The 17,259-nt window shown below is 32.1% G+C and overlaps 1 protein-coding gene across 2 annotated transcripts; it reads right to left on the bottom strand.

Annotated features, from left to right (window-relative positions):
* Positions 1 to 242: 242 nt before the first annotated feature.
* On the bottom strand, positions 243 to 16,857 carry LOC121986458 (small RNA degrading nuclease 1-like). 2 transcript variants are annotated; one of them, XM_042540430.1, is made up of 13 exons: positions 16,717 to 16,857; positions 16,486 to 16,576; positions 12,937 to 13,113; positions 12,782 to 12,868; positions 12,002 to 12,070; positions 10,387 to 10,527; positions 9,030 to 9,146; positions 8,891 to 8,960; positions 8,659 to 8,756; positions 5,482 to 5,616; positions 5,189 to 5,296; positions 5,009 to 5,113; positions 243 to 1,004 (listed from the first exon to the last, which is right to left on the bottom strand). In XM_042540430.1, exons 2-13 carry the CDS (start codon positions 16,516 to 16,518, stop codon positions 687 to 689), a joined length of 1,458 nt encoding a protein of 485 aa, XP_042396364.1. In that variant the 5' UTR covers positions 16,519 to 16,576; positions 16,717 to 16,857; the 3' UTR covers positions 243 to 686. The 2 variants fall into 2 exon arrangements, with proteins under 2 accessions (XP_042396364.1, XP_042396371.1); XM_042540437.1 differs by lacking the exons at positions 12,782 to 12,868; positions 16,717 to 16,857 and having other exon boundaries at positions 16,486 to 16,710.
* Between the last annotated feature and the right edge of the window lie 402 nt (positions 16,858 to 17,259).

Raw genomic sequence — 17,259 nt, 5'->3', positions numbered from 1 at the left:
CAAAACTCTTATGACTTCAAAAACTGTTAAAATTTATAAATTTATAGTATATAAGATATTTCAAAAATCAACTTAGCACTAAAAATAATCACAAGCTAAAATCAAAATCTTAGTGCTATGTTCAATGCTAAAGTTAGCAGCTTAGCACTTAATTTTGCTCAAAATGAGAGCTCCATTTAATAAATTCAAACCTAAACTTGGCAGCTTGATGAATCAATGGTAATGCATGGATACAACCAACGAGGAGAAAATAGCATCATCACTCAAACAAACATATCAATCAGTAATCAATCCATCAAGAAATAGCAAACATAAGGAGTTTCAACATACAATACAAACGTAACAATACAATTAAGACTAACAAAATTAAAAGACAGAACAGAGTTTCAAAATTTTCTGATAGGTTTGTCCCCACTGCAGCAACAGGTGCCAGTGGTCTTTAGATTATCTTCTTAATCCAAACATATATAACCTCCTTTTACCTGCCGCAGTCCTGCTAGCTCCAGTAGCCACCCAGCAAAAGTATACAAACTTAAGACTTGATAGAACATTCACATCATCTCACAGTGGAAAATCCATCCTGTGATCTTGTCATCTTTGGCGGGGCATATGATGAGATGGAGTTCAAATGTTCAATAATGAAAAGTAATAATAAGAAGAAAGAAGATTAATTATACACGTTTTGTTCAGCATGGGAGTTCCCTATCACAAATGCTTTTCACTTGGGCGAGAGCCTTTTGCAAATTAAATATTTCCTCTTCCCTACGACGCAGATCCTCTCTCAATTTCTCAATCTCTTTAACATGGTCACAAGGATACGAACACGTTTTTAGCCGTTTTGAGCCATTGCCATCTATTGCTTGTTGCTGCAAGGGCTCAGCATTCTCATCTCGCAACATCTTTGACACATCTGGGTCGTTAGTCATCTTGCGGACATATAACTGGGTCGTTTTCTTGCTGCCAAGTTTCAAAGAGACAGATTTCTGGAGGCGGCCAGCTGAATCCTGATCAAAGAAAGAGAGAATTAAAGTTGAACATTGGGAAACCCTAACTTCTCGCTCATATGGCATAAAACTACTTTTACAATAAGAGAAAAAGAACAACTCCAGTCATAATTTCCATCATAACACAACACCATCACTAAAAGGAAAGAGCTTGATAGCAATAGTATACAAAGTAATTTCCACTAATCATTGCATAAATTACATATATCAAAGCAATTTAACATTTATCTTCAGACATTAAATAATTTCTACCTATGCATGCATGGATGGAGAAGAATAATTTTGAAATGGGTAAGTTCAACGAATAAAGGAGGGTTGCGTTAGGTTGTCAGCCAACATTAAAACTATGGTAAATATTCAATGAATGGATCTATTAAACTATTCGTTGCTAAGAGGGTCCGATTGTAATATCTCGACAAGGACCGCTACATCTCCGAGAGAACATGGGTGTAGTGTTAAATAGGCAAGAGTTTTCACACCATAGGTTAAATAAGAACAAATATGATAGGAAAATTAATAATCTAAGATTTGGAACATGGAACATAGGAACCCTCATTGTAAATCAATGGAGGTAGTAGATACAATGATTAGGAGAAGAATTAGTATTTTATGTGTACAAGAGACAAAATAGATAGGGAAGAAAGCAAAAATGATAAAGAACTCTAGTTTTAAATTATGATACACAAGAAAGAGTAAAGTAAGACATGGAGTGGATATTGTTGTAGATAGTTCATTAAAGAATGAGAGTAGTTAGAAAAGGAGATAGAATTATAATCCTTAAGATAATAGTGATAAAAGAAACTATAAAAGTGTATATCCACCGCGAGTAGGATAAGCTACTAAATCAAGGTTTTGGGACGACTTAAATGAAATATTACAAAACATTCCGTCAAATGAAATAATTTTAATAGGAGGTGATCTAAATGGACATGCCAGAGTGAAAAATGAGGAATATGAGAGAACACATGGGGGTTATGAGTTTGGAACGAGAAATGAGAAAGGGAAAACTATATTAGATTTTGTGAAAGCATATGACCTTACATTAGCTAATACATTTTTAAAGAAAAGAGAAGACACTTAATCACGTACTTAATCACGTTCAAAAATAAGAATAATAAATCACAAATTGACTTTCTTAGAATTAGAAAGAAGGATAAAAATATTTATAAAGATTGCAAGGTCATCTCTAGAGAAAGTTTAACTACCCAACATAAATTAATAGAGTTGGATATACGCCTCAAACATAATATCAATAGAAAGAAAATATATACGACTCCTAAAATTAAATGGTGGAAGTTAAAGGACTGGAAGCAAAATATATTTAAGGAGAAGGTAGGAGTACAAGCATTAGGTAAAATATATAGTGACTATAATACGACATGAGATAAGATGTTATCAAAGTTAAAAATAGTAGCTAAGAGTGTACTCGGTGGATCAAAGGGACATGCATCACTAAATAAGGAATCTTGGTGGTGGAATGAGAAAGTACAAGAGAAAGTTAAAGAAAAACGAATAACCTATAAGGAATTGTATATTTGTAAGAACGAAGAAAACTTATAAACATATACAATAGTCAAGAAAGAAGTTAAGAAAATAGTGAATGAAGCAAAGAATGAAATTTTTGAATGATTATATCAAAAATTGGATACAAAAGAAGGGGAATGAGGCATTTATAGAATAACCAGAGTGAGAGAAATGAAGACAAGAGACCTTATCCAAATAAAATTTATTAAAGATGAATGTAATAGGTTACTAGTAAATGATGGAGAAATAAAAGAGCGATGGAAGTGATATTTTCATCAACTTTTTAATGAAGGTTTAGGTGACCAACTGAACTTAGGCAATTTAAGTAGGTCAAATAAGCATAAAAATTTAAATTTTTATCGTAGAATTCAAACTTCAGAAGTAGAACAAGTTTTAAATAGGATGCACAATGAAAAAATCGTTTGACTAGATGATATTGCGACAGATGTATGGAAGTGCCTAGGAAAACAAGATATTGAATGACTTATAAAATTATTTAACATGATATTGAAAACAAAAAAAATATTTGATCAATAGAGGATAAGTACTCTAGTTTCCTTATATAAGAATAAGGGAGACGTACAGAATTGTGCAAACTATAAGGATATTAAACTAATAAATCATGCCATGAAACTTTGGGAAAAAGTAATACAAAAGAGATTAAGGAGATCTCGATGATCGAAAATCAATTTGGATTCATACCTAAAAGGTCGACAATAGAAGCTATGCATCTTCTTAAACAATTAATTAAAAAATATCAAGAGCAAAAACAAGATCTACACATGGTATTCATTGACTTAAAAAAAACTTATGATAGTCCCAAGAGAAATTATATGAAAAATTCTAGAAATGAGAGGTGTTAGCGTAACATATATTGAACTAATTAAGGATATGTACGAGAATGTAACGACCAGAGTAAAGACTTCAGGCGGAGTAACTGAAGAATTTCCAATAAAGATAGGGTTACATCAAGGATCAGCTCTAAGTCCTTATCTTTTTACACTAATTATGGACGAACTTATTGCACACATTCAAAACACAGTACCATGATGCATGTTGTTTGCAGATGATATTGTTTTAGTAGATGAGACACGTGAAGGAATAAATCCTAAACTAGAATCTTAGCGGAAAACACTAGAAGGGAAAGATTTTAGGCTTAGTAGAATAAAGACAAAATATATAAAATTTAAGTGTAATAATATTAGACGTAATGAGACAATTGTTAAGATAGGAGATGACAAGTTGCCTGAAACCAAGAGTTTTAAATATTTAAGATTATTTTTTGTAAAACGATAGCGGGATTGAGAGAAATATCTTATATAGAATACAAGCAGGATGGTTGAAATGGAGAAGAGCGTCAAATGTTTTATGTGATCGTAAAGTACCTCTAAAATTTAAAGGAAAATTCTAAAAAATCGCAGTTAGACCTGCCATGTTATATGGAGTTGAATGTTAGACTATAACTCGAGCATATGAGCAAAAGATGAGAGTTGCAAAGATGAGGATGTTAAGATAAATGTGTAGGCATACGGGGATGAATAGAATACGAAATGAGAAAGTCGAAGTTGCATCTATTGAGAGAAAACTCTGAGAGACACGTTTAAGATGATACGAGCATGTATCTAGACGACCAATAAATGCTCCAGTTAGGTGATGTAAAACTATGTCAAACACGCATATCGAACGAGGAAGACCAAAAAAAACTTGGTTAACAATAAAATAAGATAAAATTTATTTAAGTATAGATGATGATACAGTAGAAGATAGAGGCGTAAAAAGATTCATATAACCGACCCCACCTAGTGGAATAAGGCTTGGTTGTTGTTGTAAGTTCAACATAATACAACTTTTTATCTTCAATGAATAGTCCCTCTAATTTAACTATGTGATGGAAATGAACTTAAAGAGAGGTCACGGCTACATATCCAAATCAATCTCTTAATTAATTTAGTCGTAACACTTTTTATGCTGGTGTAAGCCAATAATGGTGTGAACAATCATGATGTGATGGTTCATCCAACAAGCACACATATCTTCTTATTCTGGATTGATGGCCCTCCTGTAAGAACAATTCTTTGCTCATCACTAATGACCTCAAAGGGCTTGTTGGATGGCAGGGCATCTGGTTGTTGGCAATAAGCTTAAAGCATAATGATTGGGCTTTGGACGATAAGCCCAAGTGCCCGAAGGGTTAGGCAGTTAACACTGATGAGCATGTGAACATTGGAGGCTTTAGGATATGGAGAACTTACGAGCTCCAAGGAACATGCTGGCAAGGTGTCCAACTTAGTATCACATTGATAAGAGAAGGATCGATGATGTTTAGTTTTTAAAAAAGGTTCTTTATTAATGCCCCCCTCCTAAATGGACTAGTTATTTTGGCTTGGTAGACCCTTTACTCCTTATAATGTAAATAGCTGATGTCATCATTACATTAGTTATCTTTGGCAGGAACAAAAAATTAACCTTGAAAAGCAAACCTTTGTTAAATTGCCATTAACTTTGTCAAATGCTTTATCTGCCTGTGCAGGACTTCTGAAGACAGCACATGTCGTGTAACTTTCAACTCGCTGCTTTGTAGCAGACTGTAAAGGGGAAATATCTACTATCAATAACATTCTAACATTTTATGCGAGTATTAAATATGAGCAGATAGAAACCTCAATTGTGACATCATCTTCTCCAGGAAACAGCAAGTGTAACTCTTGAGCAGGTATTTCAACTGGAATATTGTGCAGCAGTAGTTTTGCCGAGTCACAACGTGGCATCTAGAGATATTAACATAAAAAAACAGCTAAATTTGTGAATATAGGTACATAGAAGATTTTAAAAAAACAACCATGGTCATTTATTCAATTAAAAATTAGCAATGTGTTAGTCCCAACTTAGATAACAAAAAAAAACAACTATGGTTGTTCAGTTAAAAGTCAGCTATGAATTAGCCCCAACTTACTTCCACATCTGTGGTAACAATGAGATCCTCATATCCATGTTCTAGCTTAGCGAGTACTAGCTTCATAGCAGCTTGTGCATCATTAAGACAATTATGTGGTTCTCCATCATTACGAACTGGAAAACCCAACACTACCTGCAGATCATGAAGTTGAATAACTGAAGAATCCTGTGTTGCTAACATTACATTACATAGAGAATAAAAGAAAGCAATTAAAATGCAAATAGCAATCCTCAACTCATAAGAACTTCAGGTGAGCTAAAAGGAAGTAGGATTTTTTAATGCAATTCGAAAAAAGGAAAATTAGTCAGTCAATACATAGCCAAAATTTTGCTCATTGATTCCACTTTAAGTCAATATCAGATTTACAATCAAAAAAAAAAAAAAAAAAAGATCATGCTAATATATCTCTTAATATATAATACAGGTCAAATTAGTTCATGATAAATTGATTTGACATGATTTTAGATTTAGGTAAGCTCCACAAATGGGAGAATTAACTGATTATTATATTGAAACTGAAGCTCTTGCAACTAATACAACTTGAGAAACTAAGAACCTGGAAATTTCAATGCAACATAACTGAAATCTATATTAACAAAATATTAACAGAGAACCAATACCTTTCTACTGATATGAATCACTGTCCAACATAAGAAATGACGAGTACCTTAGTTTCCCTCAGTTCATGTTGTAAGATAGTATAAATGGCGGTCATATGCTACTCGAAGCATTTAATTTTTTAAATCGGATTGGTTAGCTGAGTTTAGCTACCAATATCAATTGAACTAGTTTCAATAACATCAATGTCAAAAGAAATATAGGCCTTGGGGATGCAAGCTACAATTTTACTACAGAATCTTCAACTAGCTCTTGTGACTAAAACTACCAAGGAAAGCCAACCTATGTAAGCGAGATGAAAATTCTGGTTCCATGTGCTCACTGTGGAGAAAACAAGGAACACAGAGAACATATAGTGCACACATACCCACTAGCGAATCTCGGCATATATAACCGCACACCAAATAGCACCCTCTCATGCCACAAGCAACCTACACATCAAATTGGTGGAAGTGGAGAATGGAACCATGGCAAGGAGCAATAGCATGATAGCACGATCAGGCAATTTAATAATTCTTGAAAACACTCCAATATCAGAAGACAAATGGATTACTTTTACAAATTTCTATATGGTATTTAAAGTTTGTTCCTTAGGTTTCTTGATGCATTACTAATGCTACATTCTCAAGATGAAGTCTACTTGGTTGTTCATAGTATCATTTTATTTGTAAATTACGAAATCATAAATCTGACCTAGGCCATATACCTCAATAAATCAATGTCAAAGAGAAGAACTAGGATCAACCACTTCAATTTTTATTGAATCTGAATAAGCTTCAGCGAGTTTGATCATTTCATGGCCAAACTAGCAAAAAAGAAGCTGAGATCCATTCATTAGATAACACCAGAAAAGAATTTAACTTAGTTATCATAACACCATCGATAAGTAGAATTCACATCTCGAAGTCATTAAATAATTCAAAAAGCCATCAATAAGTGAAACTGGCAATAACAACTTGTCAACCAATTTAGTATGAATGACTTTATTGTTAATTACACTAGATATTTCTAATAATTATATTTATAACCACTAATGTGATTTCTTTGGGAAATTGAATAGAGAGAAATTTTATTGCCAAACTATGCCAACAAATAAGCAAATACAAGCAAAGATGCTTCTCATAAAATACACACCTTAAATTCTACTCATATGCCAATCTGTCTCTAAAATCATAGTTGTCATTGTCATCAGCAACAAGCCGTGTATGTTCCAACTATTTAGGATCAAGATCATCTACATAAATCTTATCCCTCATTGAGCTCTACACAAGAGTCTATCACTAATAATTTCCAAATCAATTAAATTAACTGTTTTCTTTTTTCCAAATTGAGAACTTACACTGTCTATCACTTACACCTTCCACTCCAATCAATTTAACTCTTATAACAATAACATCACAACAAAACAGTCAGCAGTCTACTTCAAGCAATTCCAAGCTGTCTTAGTGTTGTCTTGTTGTTGCTTGTAGCAGTTGTTGCTAATGGTAATTACTTAGACCTCAACCCAAGAGGAGCTAGCAATCACAGAGCAGGAGGTTGGGAATAATGAAGGAGCAGCCCAAGATACTAAGTGTCATCGACATCATCTCATATATTTTTGTCTTATGATCTATAATCTATTAAAGCTACACCAAATTACTCTTGGATAACTATTAACCGAATGTTGTTGATATCAAATTTTGTCTTATCTAGTTGTCGCGTCTTAAATTATTTAAATTTTTTAATGGCCAACTAAGATGGTCTGAACCAACTCATGGCCTTTAGGGTTCTAGTATTGTCTAACTATAATTTGGTTGACTCCAACTCGTAGATGCAGAAATTATACCGATGTTAGTCCAAACTGGGCTCAATTTAGACATATTACAAGTAAATTAGGGTTTAACAAAGTTTAAAGGACAGTTTGATCTTCTTAACTAGGTCAACGAAAAACTTACAGAGTCTTCCATTCTCTCCCTATGTGGCTCATACCCTCGCCACGTACCATCTCAACATCTCTACCTCTTCTCTTCCATCTCGCGATCAAAGCCTGAATACACAAGCATTCTCATTTCAACATAATCTTTATTCTTTGTTCTCCAAAATTCACATGAATAACTATCTAGGGACTATATTATAAATTTTCATACATAAATAAAAGTCATATGCAAATCTTTTTTCTCTATATTACTCCATTGTTGTCTTATTAAACAATCAAATAATTCAAGAACTAAGCCAGAAAAGGGAGATGAAAACAGTTGCCAAAAATACAAAGTGAGCTACTAGAAATTAATAATAAAGAGTGGATATATCAGAATTCAAAAATAAAAAACAGTCAACAAATCTGCAAAGCCATTATGGGATAAAACAGGCCTATGTGATACGAAACAGAGGGCAAGACATGAAGGAGATCATAATATCTAAAAAGTAGAATAAAAACAACATGGTCATTTCATAAGTAGACTTATCTGGAACAAGAGATTGGCAACTCTAGAATTATTCTATACTAGTGTAACAAAAACTCAGCAGTCTGTAGAAAAATATAAATAACACATGCATGGAATTCTTTTATTCACATACCTTGCACAATGTGTTTAAGGAAGGTGAAAAGTTAGGCAAGTCCACAAACTTGAAGATACATACGGTGTCGATGACTCTAAGATGATCAACTTTTACAGCTGTAAAACGTAAAAGATGGGAAGTCATGCATCTTGTCTACCACATCTTGTGTAAACTTTGTTGGGCTACTGTTTGAGCATATAAAAATTAGAAAATAGATTGCATTCTAGTAAGAAAATATAACAAGGCATACCTCGTAAATCATTATACAAGCTATGGCCCACTAGGATTGTTCCATGTGATAAAAGTTTCTTCAAAGATTTCTGTATAAAGGAACATTAACTATGGGAAAAAAAATGCAATACTGCAAATATAAGTGGAAGATGAACTACCTGTATATCAGCTAAGGAGCATGTTACTCCTTCTAAATCTTTTGAATCTATCCCAGTAATGTTGGTTCTGTAGTCAGCAACAGGCTTCATGGGATTTACAAGTTGATCAAGTTTCACCTGAAGGCAGACATTTAAATGCAAGCATCATGTAAGAGTACGAAAACATATAGCCTAAAAATCCAGATATGCACTTGTGTAATATATGTTTATTATATATCAATAAGCTGTGTACGTTTTAAAGAATGAATACAGCTCAAAGAAATTGAAATCTAAGTCCAGGAGAGAAAAAATAAGCCTAGCATGAAGATTAATATCATCTATAAAGTTTCGCAAGCTAGAGAACTAAAAGTCCTCGACTTTGAGCCATGGTTTAAAATTTTGTATCATGCTGGGGAAACATGTGAAATTTGCCGTTCCGTCTGCCACCCAATACAAGCACCACAGGCCACCGTGACCTCTGTGGGATTGCAGCGCCCTCACGACCATTCGGAGGTTGCCGTGGCAGCCTCCTCAATCCCGCATTTTTTTAAAATATATATATTTTTTTAATTTGTATTTTTAATTCTTTAATATTTAGGTTAAAATTTTCAATTTTAATTAATATATTTTATATTTAAAGATTACCGAAATCATATCAGCTCGGCATGATACAATACCGAAATCGTATCATTCCGATGATAAATAGAAACTCTGGTATGGGTCAAAACCTTAAACCATGCTTTAAGCATCCCTTATCTCTACTGCAAATAAGTTAACTTTCTAGTTTCCAAAGGCAAGCATAGAAAATGATATTATGTAGTCCCTATCAACACTTTCATGTTAGAACAGCAAAAGTTCTTTTGTAATGCATTCTTAACACTACCATTTCTCTCATAGAAACACATCTCATAATGTTAAGACAGTTTTTCTTAGTAGCACGTCGCATAACATTTATAGTAAATCTATCCGAACTTATATTCCTAATGACCTGTCTGAAGAAACATTCAAATGAAGAAACAAAGTACAATTTTTTTGAGTCAGATTGATGCATCTATAGAGGACAGAAATTCAACAAAGATGCATGGCTTTCATTAGGGCAATCAGAGAAAGATGGGTGGGTCACAATTTTTCAACTTATGCAAAATGAGAAAAATGATTACAGATGTTTCATCCAATAAATTTTTATCAATATCTCTTAAGCATGTGTGTCTTGCCTAATCATCGCATTGGATGGGCTTAAAGTGGTAAACAGAAAAGGCATCACCCTCAAGATTGCATGCTTTTAGCATTCAACTGTCATTGTTCACCGTTTAATTCTATGGACAATAGCATTGTGTATAATTTAATTCTCTAAACAATAGATTGTGTATCATTCTACCTGCAAATCTTGATCCACTACACATACTTTCACCACTGCTTCAGTACCATCCTCACAAAGAACCATCTCACAATCAATCGCAAGCATAGTTTCTGATTTCATTGCTTCAAAAAATTCGCCAAGATGAGTAGTTACCCATCCCTAAAACATAAATCAATTAATTAGCCAAAATTTTGACATAAGCATTCATACCAAAAAAAAACAAAAACAAAAAAATTATACTTAGACTCATACATCTATAACTCAAAAAAGTTAAGAAAAGCATACAACATATATTGAGCAAAGAATGCATATGAGAAACAGAATAAAGTTAAACAGTGTTTGATTAAAAAAAACACCCTGCATTAATGAAAAATTTAGTTTTATGCATGTTGTGGAGGCCAAAGCAATCCCTTCTTTCAGTCAGGTGACCAGCATCAGCAGTTCTTAATCAATAATACATCTAGACAATGTCAAACATGAATATGACCACTGTAAAATCATACCAATGAAAAATATAAATCCTATTGTTCTATAGGGGAAAAAACTAAAGCGACATCTAAAAGAAACTGAACGAATATTATCAACAAATAAATAACCAAAATATCATAATACTCAATAATAATATCGCTGATATATGATAAATTTAAAACGTAATGTAAAAAAAAGTAATATAGATCACATTGAATTTGTATAATGAGAAAATTGTAAACATAGAAAAATAATAGCAGAAATATAGAACTAAATTTCAATCTTGATTCTGATTGCAATATCACAATAAAACAAACAAAATGATTTATTGACGTTTATTTCAAGATGACAGTAGAAGAATCAATCTGTATGAGAATAAAAATCAGTGAAAAAGTAAAGATCCAATGAATTACCTCACAAAATTTTCTACTAAAACTAGTTATGATCAATCTAAATTACATTTACACTTCATGCATTATGTGTTGGTCCCTAAAACAGTTAATGGAAGGTTTGACACAAGGCGAGACTAATCAGATATAATAGCATGTACCCTTAAATAACTAAAAATCAAGATAGAAAACGTTTACATTTTCATATTGTTCTAATGTAATTGTGCATATCACACTTTTACTCATAAATAGTTCATAAATGGAAAAAAAAACTCTTGTCCAACAATAAGACAATAAGATATGTAAATGTTCTTCATGCCAAGGTACATCTGGTTCCAAGAGTTCAAGAGTCAGTTAAGATAAATCCTTTCGTGGGAATACGTTATACATATAGTGAGGAGTAGATAATTCCAATAGTTAGTTCAAGCTATGGATGATGTTGGACTTTGTATTATATTTGCATAGAGATATTTTTCTTTGATCTCTGAAAGAGACATATTGCTAACTGCTATCCGCTATAAATTATCAACTAATAAAATTTTGGGCAATTCTCGGGCAGAGAAAATTTTGCTTATTGCTTAGAGATACTGTGTCTGAAAGTCACTGAAACGAGAAAAATTATCATTTAAGCTAACTTTTATGCTAAACTATCCACATCAAATAACAATATAATCTTCACCTTCCAATATAGGCAAAAAATGCTTCAGTATATTAAATAAAAAATTCATTCCAGAAAGAACAAAAAAGCACTTTGCAATGGGCAATGGCCAACACACCTCATCATAGAATGGGAAACAGAACTCTTTTGTGTACTTTGGATGTTCCATTGTCAAACGGACCAACCTCTGCAGTTCAATATGATTAGAGGTATTACCACCCGAAGTAAGGAAAATAACTTTTCCAATAAACAAAAACAAAAACAAAAAAAAACTAGCAAAGCAAAAATGAAAGAACGTGCTTATCAGAAAATAGGCAATAGAAGCAAATTTTGGAGTAGATATTATGATTACAGTGTTTTTACAGTTGTAGAACAAGAAAGACTGAAGAAACTACATACTGAAGCATTAGAGGAATTGAATTCTGAACATTATGATCAGTTCCTATATATCCATTGAGGTTAAACCTTACTAGGTTCAATCTACATAGATACAACAGAAACAAAAAGTATGAATTGTTAGTCTAAAATGTAAAGATATCATCCAAATAACTAAAAATCCTCTCTTTTTTGGCTGGCCAATGTAGGCCCTTCCAAAGGCCAACTAAGGTCCAACTGTTTCATAATAAAAAAAATAAAGGCAACCATTTATAACCAGAGTGGCAAACTTCCAATGAGAAACAACTATGTTCCCAAACAATTTTGATATTAGATATTGACATTGGGATAACCAAACCCAAAGCATAAACAATACTGTAAAAGGCATATCCAAAAGGATTTTTCATTTTTGTTTGGTATCATTTACAGAGAATACTTCAAACTTAGTAAAAGAAAGTACTTATAAAGAAAAGGAAATGCATATAAATTTGGGAAAGAAACTGATTAAGTGTCGATTACATACTTGCTTAGGTGATTCAAGATGTACAAAACCCTTGAACTGCTTCATCGCATTATGATCATTATTCCTTCTTATTAGTTTATTGAACACCTAACTCCAAGATCACAAGTTTAAATACCAATCACACCATATCATCAAAAGCCTCTTTCAGTAATTACCTTCTGTTGTTCTTTTGTAAATGTTTGCAGAAAATCAACCAAAAGTTCTCTTGATCTCCTAATTGGGTCACTTAAGCCAGAACCTTTCTTATCGTGACACTGTAAGAAGTCTTTCCATCCTCCTGCAGCACCTTTCAGTCCTTGTCTTTGAGTAAGTCTTACCATCTCAGCAAGGACCTACAATAGTAAGTTTGATTAATCTGATATAAGATAGAGAAAAAAAAAAAACTTATGTTTGGCGTGCATAATTACATATCCAAATGCAAAAGAGCTTTCACATATGCTATTATCCTTTAATGAGATAAATGCCATCCATTAAAGAGGAATATAGTATCCTAGCATAGAATGTTAATGTTAATACACATTAGGAAAATACTCGAAAATTAATAGCATATAAAGGATAAGGAGATGCATGTCCTTTTAACTAAATGATTCTTCTTTTTTCCACCACTTAACTCTATAATTTTCTATCTTAAATATACCAGTAGGATTTAGATCCTTCTTAATTGTGCTACCTCCTGATTAATAGAAGATGTCTTTTTTGGAAGTTGGTTGCTGAGAAATTAACAGTATAGGTCTACTAACCTCTCTGACAGCTATGGAAGTGCTAACTTTTGTTATTTGAACAAATATCATTTTAAATTTCACTAACTTTGAGAAGAAGTTTATTGAAGTCAGTGGGTGACATCCTTGGAGATTTCTAGAGTCAAATAAAACTTGCAAAACTTTTTAGCAACGATGGACGCAAAGAGATTAACCGCAAAGTGGAAATTAATTACACTGTATTTTTTATATGGCAACCTGTCAATTACACAATTCCATGGAGGATCATTTCCAATCAACAACCCAACTCCAATTATCAAATAGTTTACCTATTCAAATCCTATAGGTGGTTTGCATGGACAGCGAAATATTTTCAATCTTGCCCAACTTCAATATTAAAATATTTTGCCAATTTAGATCCTAAGTTATTTCATCTCAAAATATTCTGAAGCAAGTGCTCTCCCCTCTCTATAAGTCTAGAAAGTAACTGTGCGCTCTCTCTCAAGTTTTTCAAATCCGATGAGCAACAATGCTTTTGCATTCTAAAATTATTTCCAACTTCGGCCATATCTCCTTTTTCAATACCTCAACATTTGTTTGTGACTTCCATAATATCTTAAATTTGTCAAACCAAAAGATATGTAAATATCATAATCAATTTAGTAAGCTGTCTTACGTATCTCATATAGAGATCATAATTCCGAAAAAGGGGTAAGATATGGTTAAAGGATTATTATGTTAAATGGTTTATGAAAAAATGATACAATATCATGGTAACCATTTTTTCGGTCAATACATTGGTATCATAAGAGCTATATTTGCAACAGCTGTAAATATACTATTGGATCCTAAACCTGTGAAGAATTTAACCTCATATCATGTTAGCGTTATTTAATGAATACAAAGTAGAAATCTAATTTCAATCTCCTAATAGAATAAAGCAGTTAAAACTTGGATATAAATAGGGCATCTTGTCATTGGCCATAACAAGCTACCTAGGCCTAATATTCTAATTGGTTAAAAGAAAGTTAAAAATATTTTTGTGCATTAATTACACTTGAACTCTTGCATCTACTAAGATAATCATAATTAAATTTGAGAAGAAAAATAACATTGATGAGTCTTCTATTTTTAACAGTAAATTTTTTATGCCTATTGCTTAGGTCTAATTGATTGAGGCTTACATAATAATTTTCAAATTTTATTAAAACATGAAATTAAAAATATTTTAGGATATTTTTGAATTTCACTAATTATAGAAAACAAAATAATCAATTCTTGTTTTTCAAGAAAAGAGGATTGTACAAGAAAGCTTAAGCTTCATCCCCTGAACCTTCAAAACATAACGTTGATGCATCACAAAATGAACTTCCAATAAAGATTCCTAGAGTTGAATGATATGAGTATGATCTACTATCAATTGTTGTGATGAAATCTGCGGCAAATCTAAAGGTTGAACCATATCAACTAACTTTGCCTATAGATTATATTGATAAAAATAGACATAGTTTTATTGCTCCATGGTACAAACTATTTCTCTATAGGTTGAAATATTCCCCTACCAAGAAGATTGCATTTTGCCTTTCATATTTTATCTTCATGTCTAATTATAGATGAATCATGGGATATATCACAAAGAAAGTAAATGATTATTGTACTAAAGTTTGTTTACAAATAAGGCTTCATTCTAGAATGATTATTCATGTAGCAGAGACTAACCCTTTGAAAGTAAAAATTTGCAATTTATTTTCATGTCATAGTCTCCGTTTGCAATATATTAAAAGGCCAAGAATATGATAGTGCTAGCAATATAAATGGGGAGTATAATGGTTTACAAGCAATGGTTATGAGAAAGTTCCCATTTTCGTATATGTTCATTGTTTTGCCTATCGACTTCAATTATGTTAGTTATAGCATCTAAAGAGATCGTTCCTAATGACCAAATTTTTTGTATTTATTTTTGTATTAATTTGGTTGTTTTTTCTTCCAAGCATCTTGATCAATAGAGATTTTCCAAAGAAGCTGAAAAGGAAAATTGCTTGTAATTGATGAGAACAGATGAATAAAGAAAACACAAATAAATTGACCATGCAGCAAGCAAGAGATACTCAATAGAGTTCTCATTAGAGTTTTTAGCCATTTTAGTAGTGATACAAAACAACTTGTTCTATTTTTAAAATATATATATTATATTGATGTATGTTCTTCAATTATTTTAAATTTAATGAATGAATTTAATACAAACAACATAAATTCAAATGCTGAAAGAAAGTGAAATAGTGAGAACATGTTGTGTGCAAATAATAAAATCGAATGTGTCTATAGGATATACAGTTGGCAAGGTCATGATCTTTAAGATCTTATCGCTATGGAGCATTATTTTCAAATTTATGTGTTAATAACCACTGTGGATTTTCAGTTATTGAAATTGAATAATACATTTAATGATGATATTGTGGTAATCACAATTAGTTTAGCCTTGGAAGTTGGAACCAAGATGCATATAAAACTTTAATATAGAAACATCAGCAAACTTGTAGAAAGTTATATTCTAAGGATTTCACAGAAAAACTGAACAAGAAAAGTTGCACTTAAAGTATCTCATTGTCACATTTCAAAAGTTTTGATCATCCAAAATTTATCAAAAAAATTTTGGATATCTGATATTTATTCTTTTACTTGCATTGCTAACTTTTGCTACAGTTATATATGTGGTTAATTTGCAAAAGATTTGGATTAATTTTACAACAAAGTGTAATCAAGAACAATCACATTGATTATGATAATTGCTTTTACTTTTAATTTGTTTTTAAGTCGACCTCTCACCCTTCATTTGTTATTGAGGTAGGACTATTTTTTAAAAACAAAACCTGGCAGCGTGTATGGTAAGAGTTTCAGTACTCCTTCAATGTTGTATTAAATATACAAGATATAAAATTTTGCGCCTTAAGAAAAAATAACGATAACCAGTAAACACAGAAGAAGAAGAAGAAGAAAAGTGTATACCTCCTTGCTGGCACGATCAATCGCCTTTCCCATTGTAGTGTCAGCAGGGACACTCGCTACTTTGTTGAAAGGAGGGATAAGATAGAAGAGGCTGTTAAAGAATATGAACAAACTCTGTAAAAAATCTCAAACTTCCAAGTGACTGTATTATAGCCATCCCTCAACCCCTTGGCTTCCAAGGAGTAGAAAAGCGATGAGAGAAAACCTAGTAGCAACAAGAGAGTGGACTACCGGAGAGTGAGGAAGAAATAGACGTCAGAAAAGAGGGTACGGCGATGGCGGATGAAAGCTCGGCCGAGCAAACAGGATGACGAGGACGGCTGCTTTTAGGTTAGAAGGTGTTTTCGAATTTGTGACAAAACTGGTCTAATAATCATTAGTTTTAGAATTTATTAGATTAATTCCATAATATTAAAAAAATGCTAAATTTAAGAACTTATTTTTAAAAAATAATAATAAAGGTCAACGTTATATAAAATGAATAGGTTTATAAGTAAACTATTTTTTAAAAAAACAAAAGTAAATTATAAAATAATAAATTTATTTAAAATTAATCATCTTGTAATTTTAATAAGAGATTAATTCATCTTACCGTTAGACTTATCCATAATACCTGAAAATTATTCACTAAAATTATCATTTTTATAAACTAAACTACTTGCACTCATAGCAACCTGGTTAAAATATATACATACAATAAACTAAGTTGCCTCAAATTAATATGTACAAAAATTCTTGCTACCCTCGACTCATCTTTTGTAAAACGCTATGGAG

Source organism: Zingiber officinale, chromosome 1B (genome assembly GCF_018446385.1).
Source record: "Zingiber officinale cultivar Zhangliang chromosome 1B, Zo_v1.1, whole genome shotgun sequence".
Lineage (NCBI taxonomy): Eukaryota > Viridiplantae > Streptophyta > Magnoliopsida > Zingiberales > Zingiberaceae > Zingiber > Zingiber officinale.
The sequence above is the reverse complement of the archived record's forward strand: the minus strand, read 5'-3'. Positions and strand labels throughout refer to the sequence as shown.

Coding starts and splice junctions, on each gene's coding strand:
- LOC121986458 (XM_042540430.1), bottom strand. CDS start 16,518: ATGGGAAAGGCGATTGATCGTGCCAGCAAGGAG. Junction 12,869..12,936: donor TTACAAAAGAACAACAGAAG/GTAATTACTGAA, acceptor TCTTGGAGTTAG/GTGTTCAATAAACTAATAAG. Junction 12,071..12,781: donor ATCTTGAATCACCTAAGCAA/GTATGTAATCGA, acceptor ATTGAACTGCAG/AGGTTGGTCCGTTTGACAAT.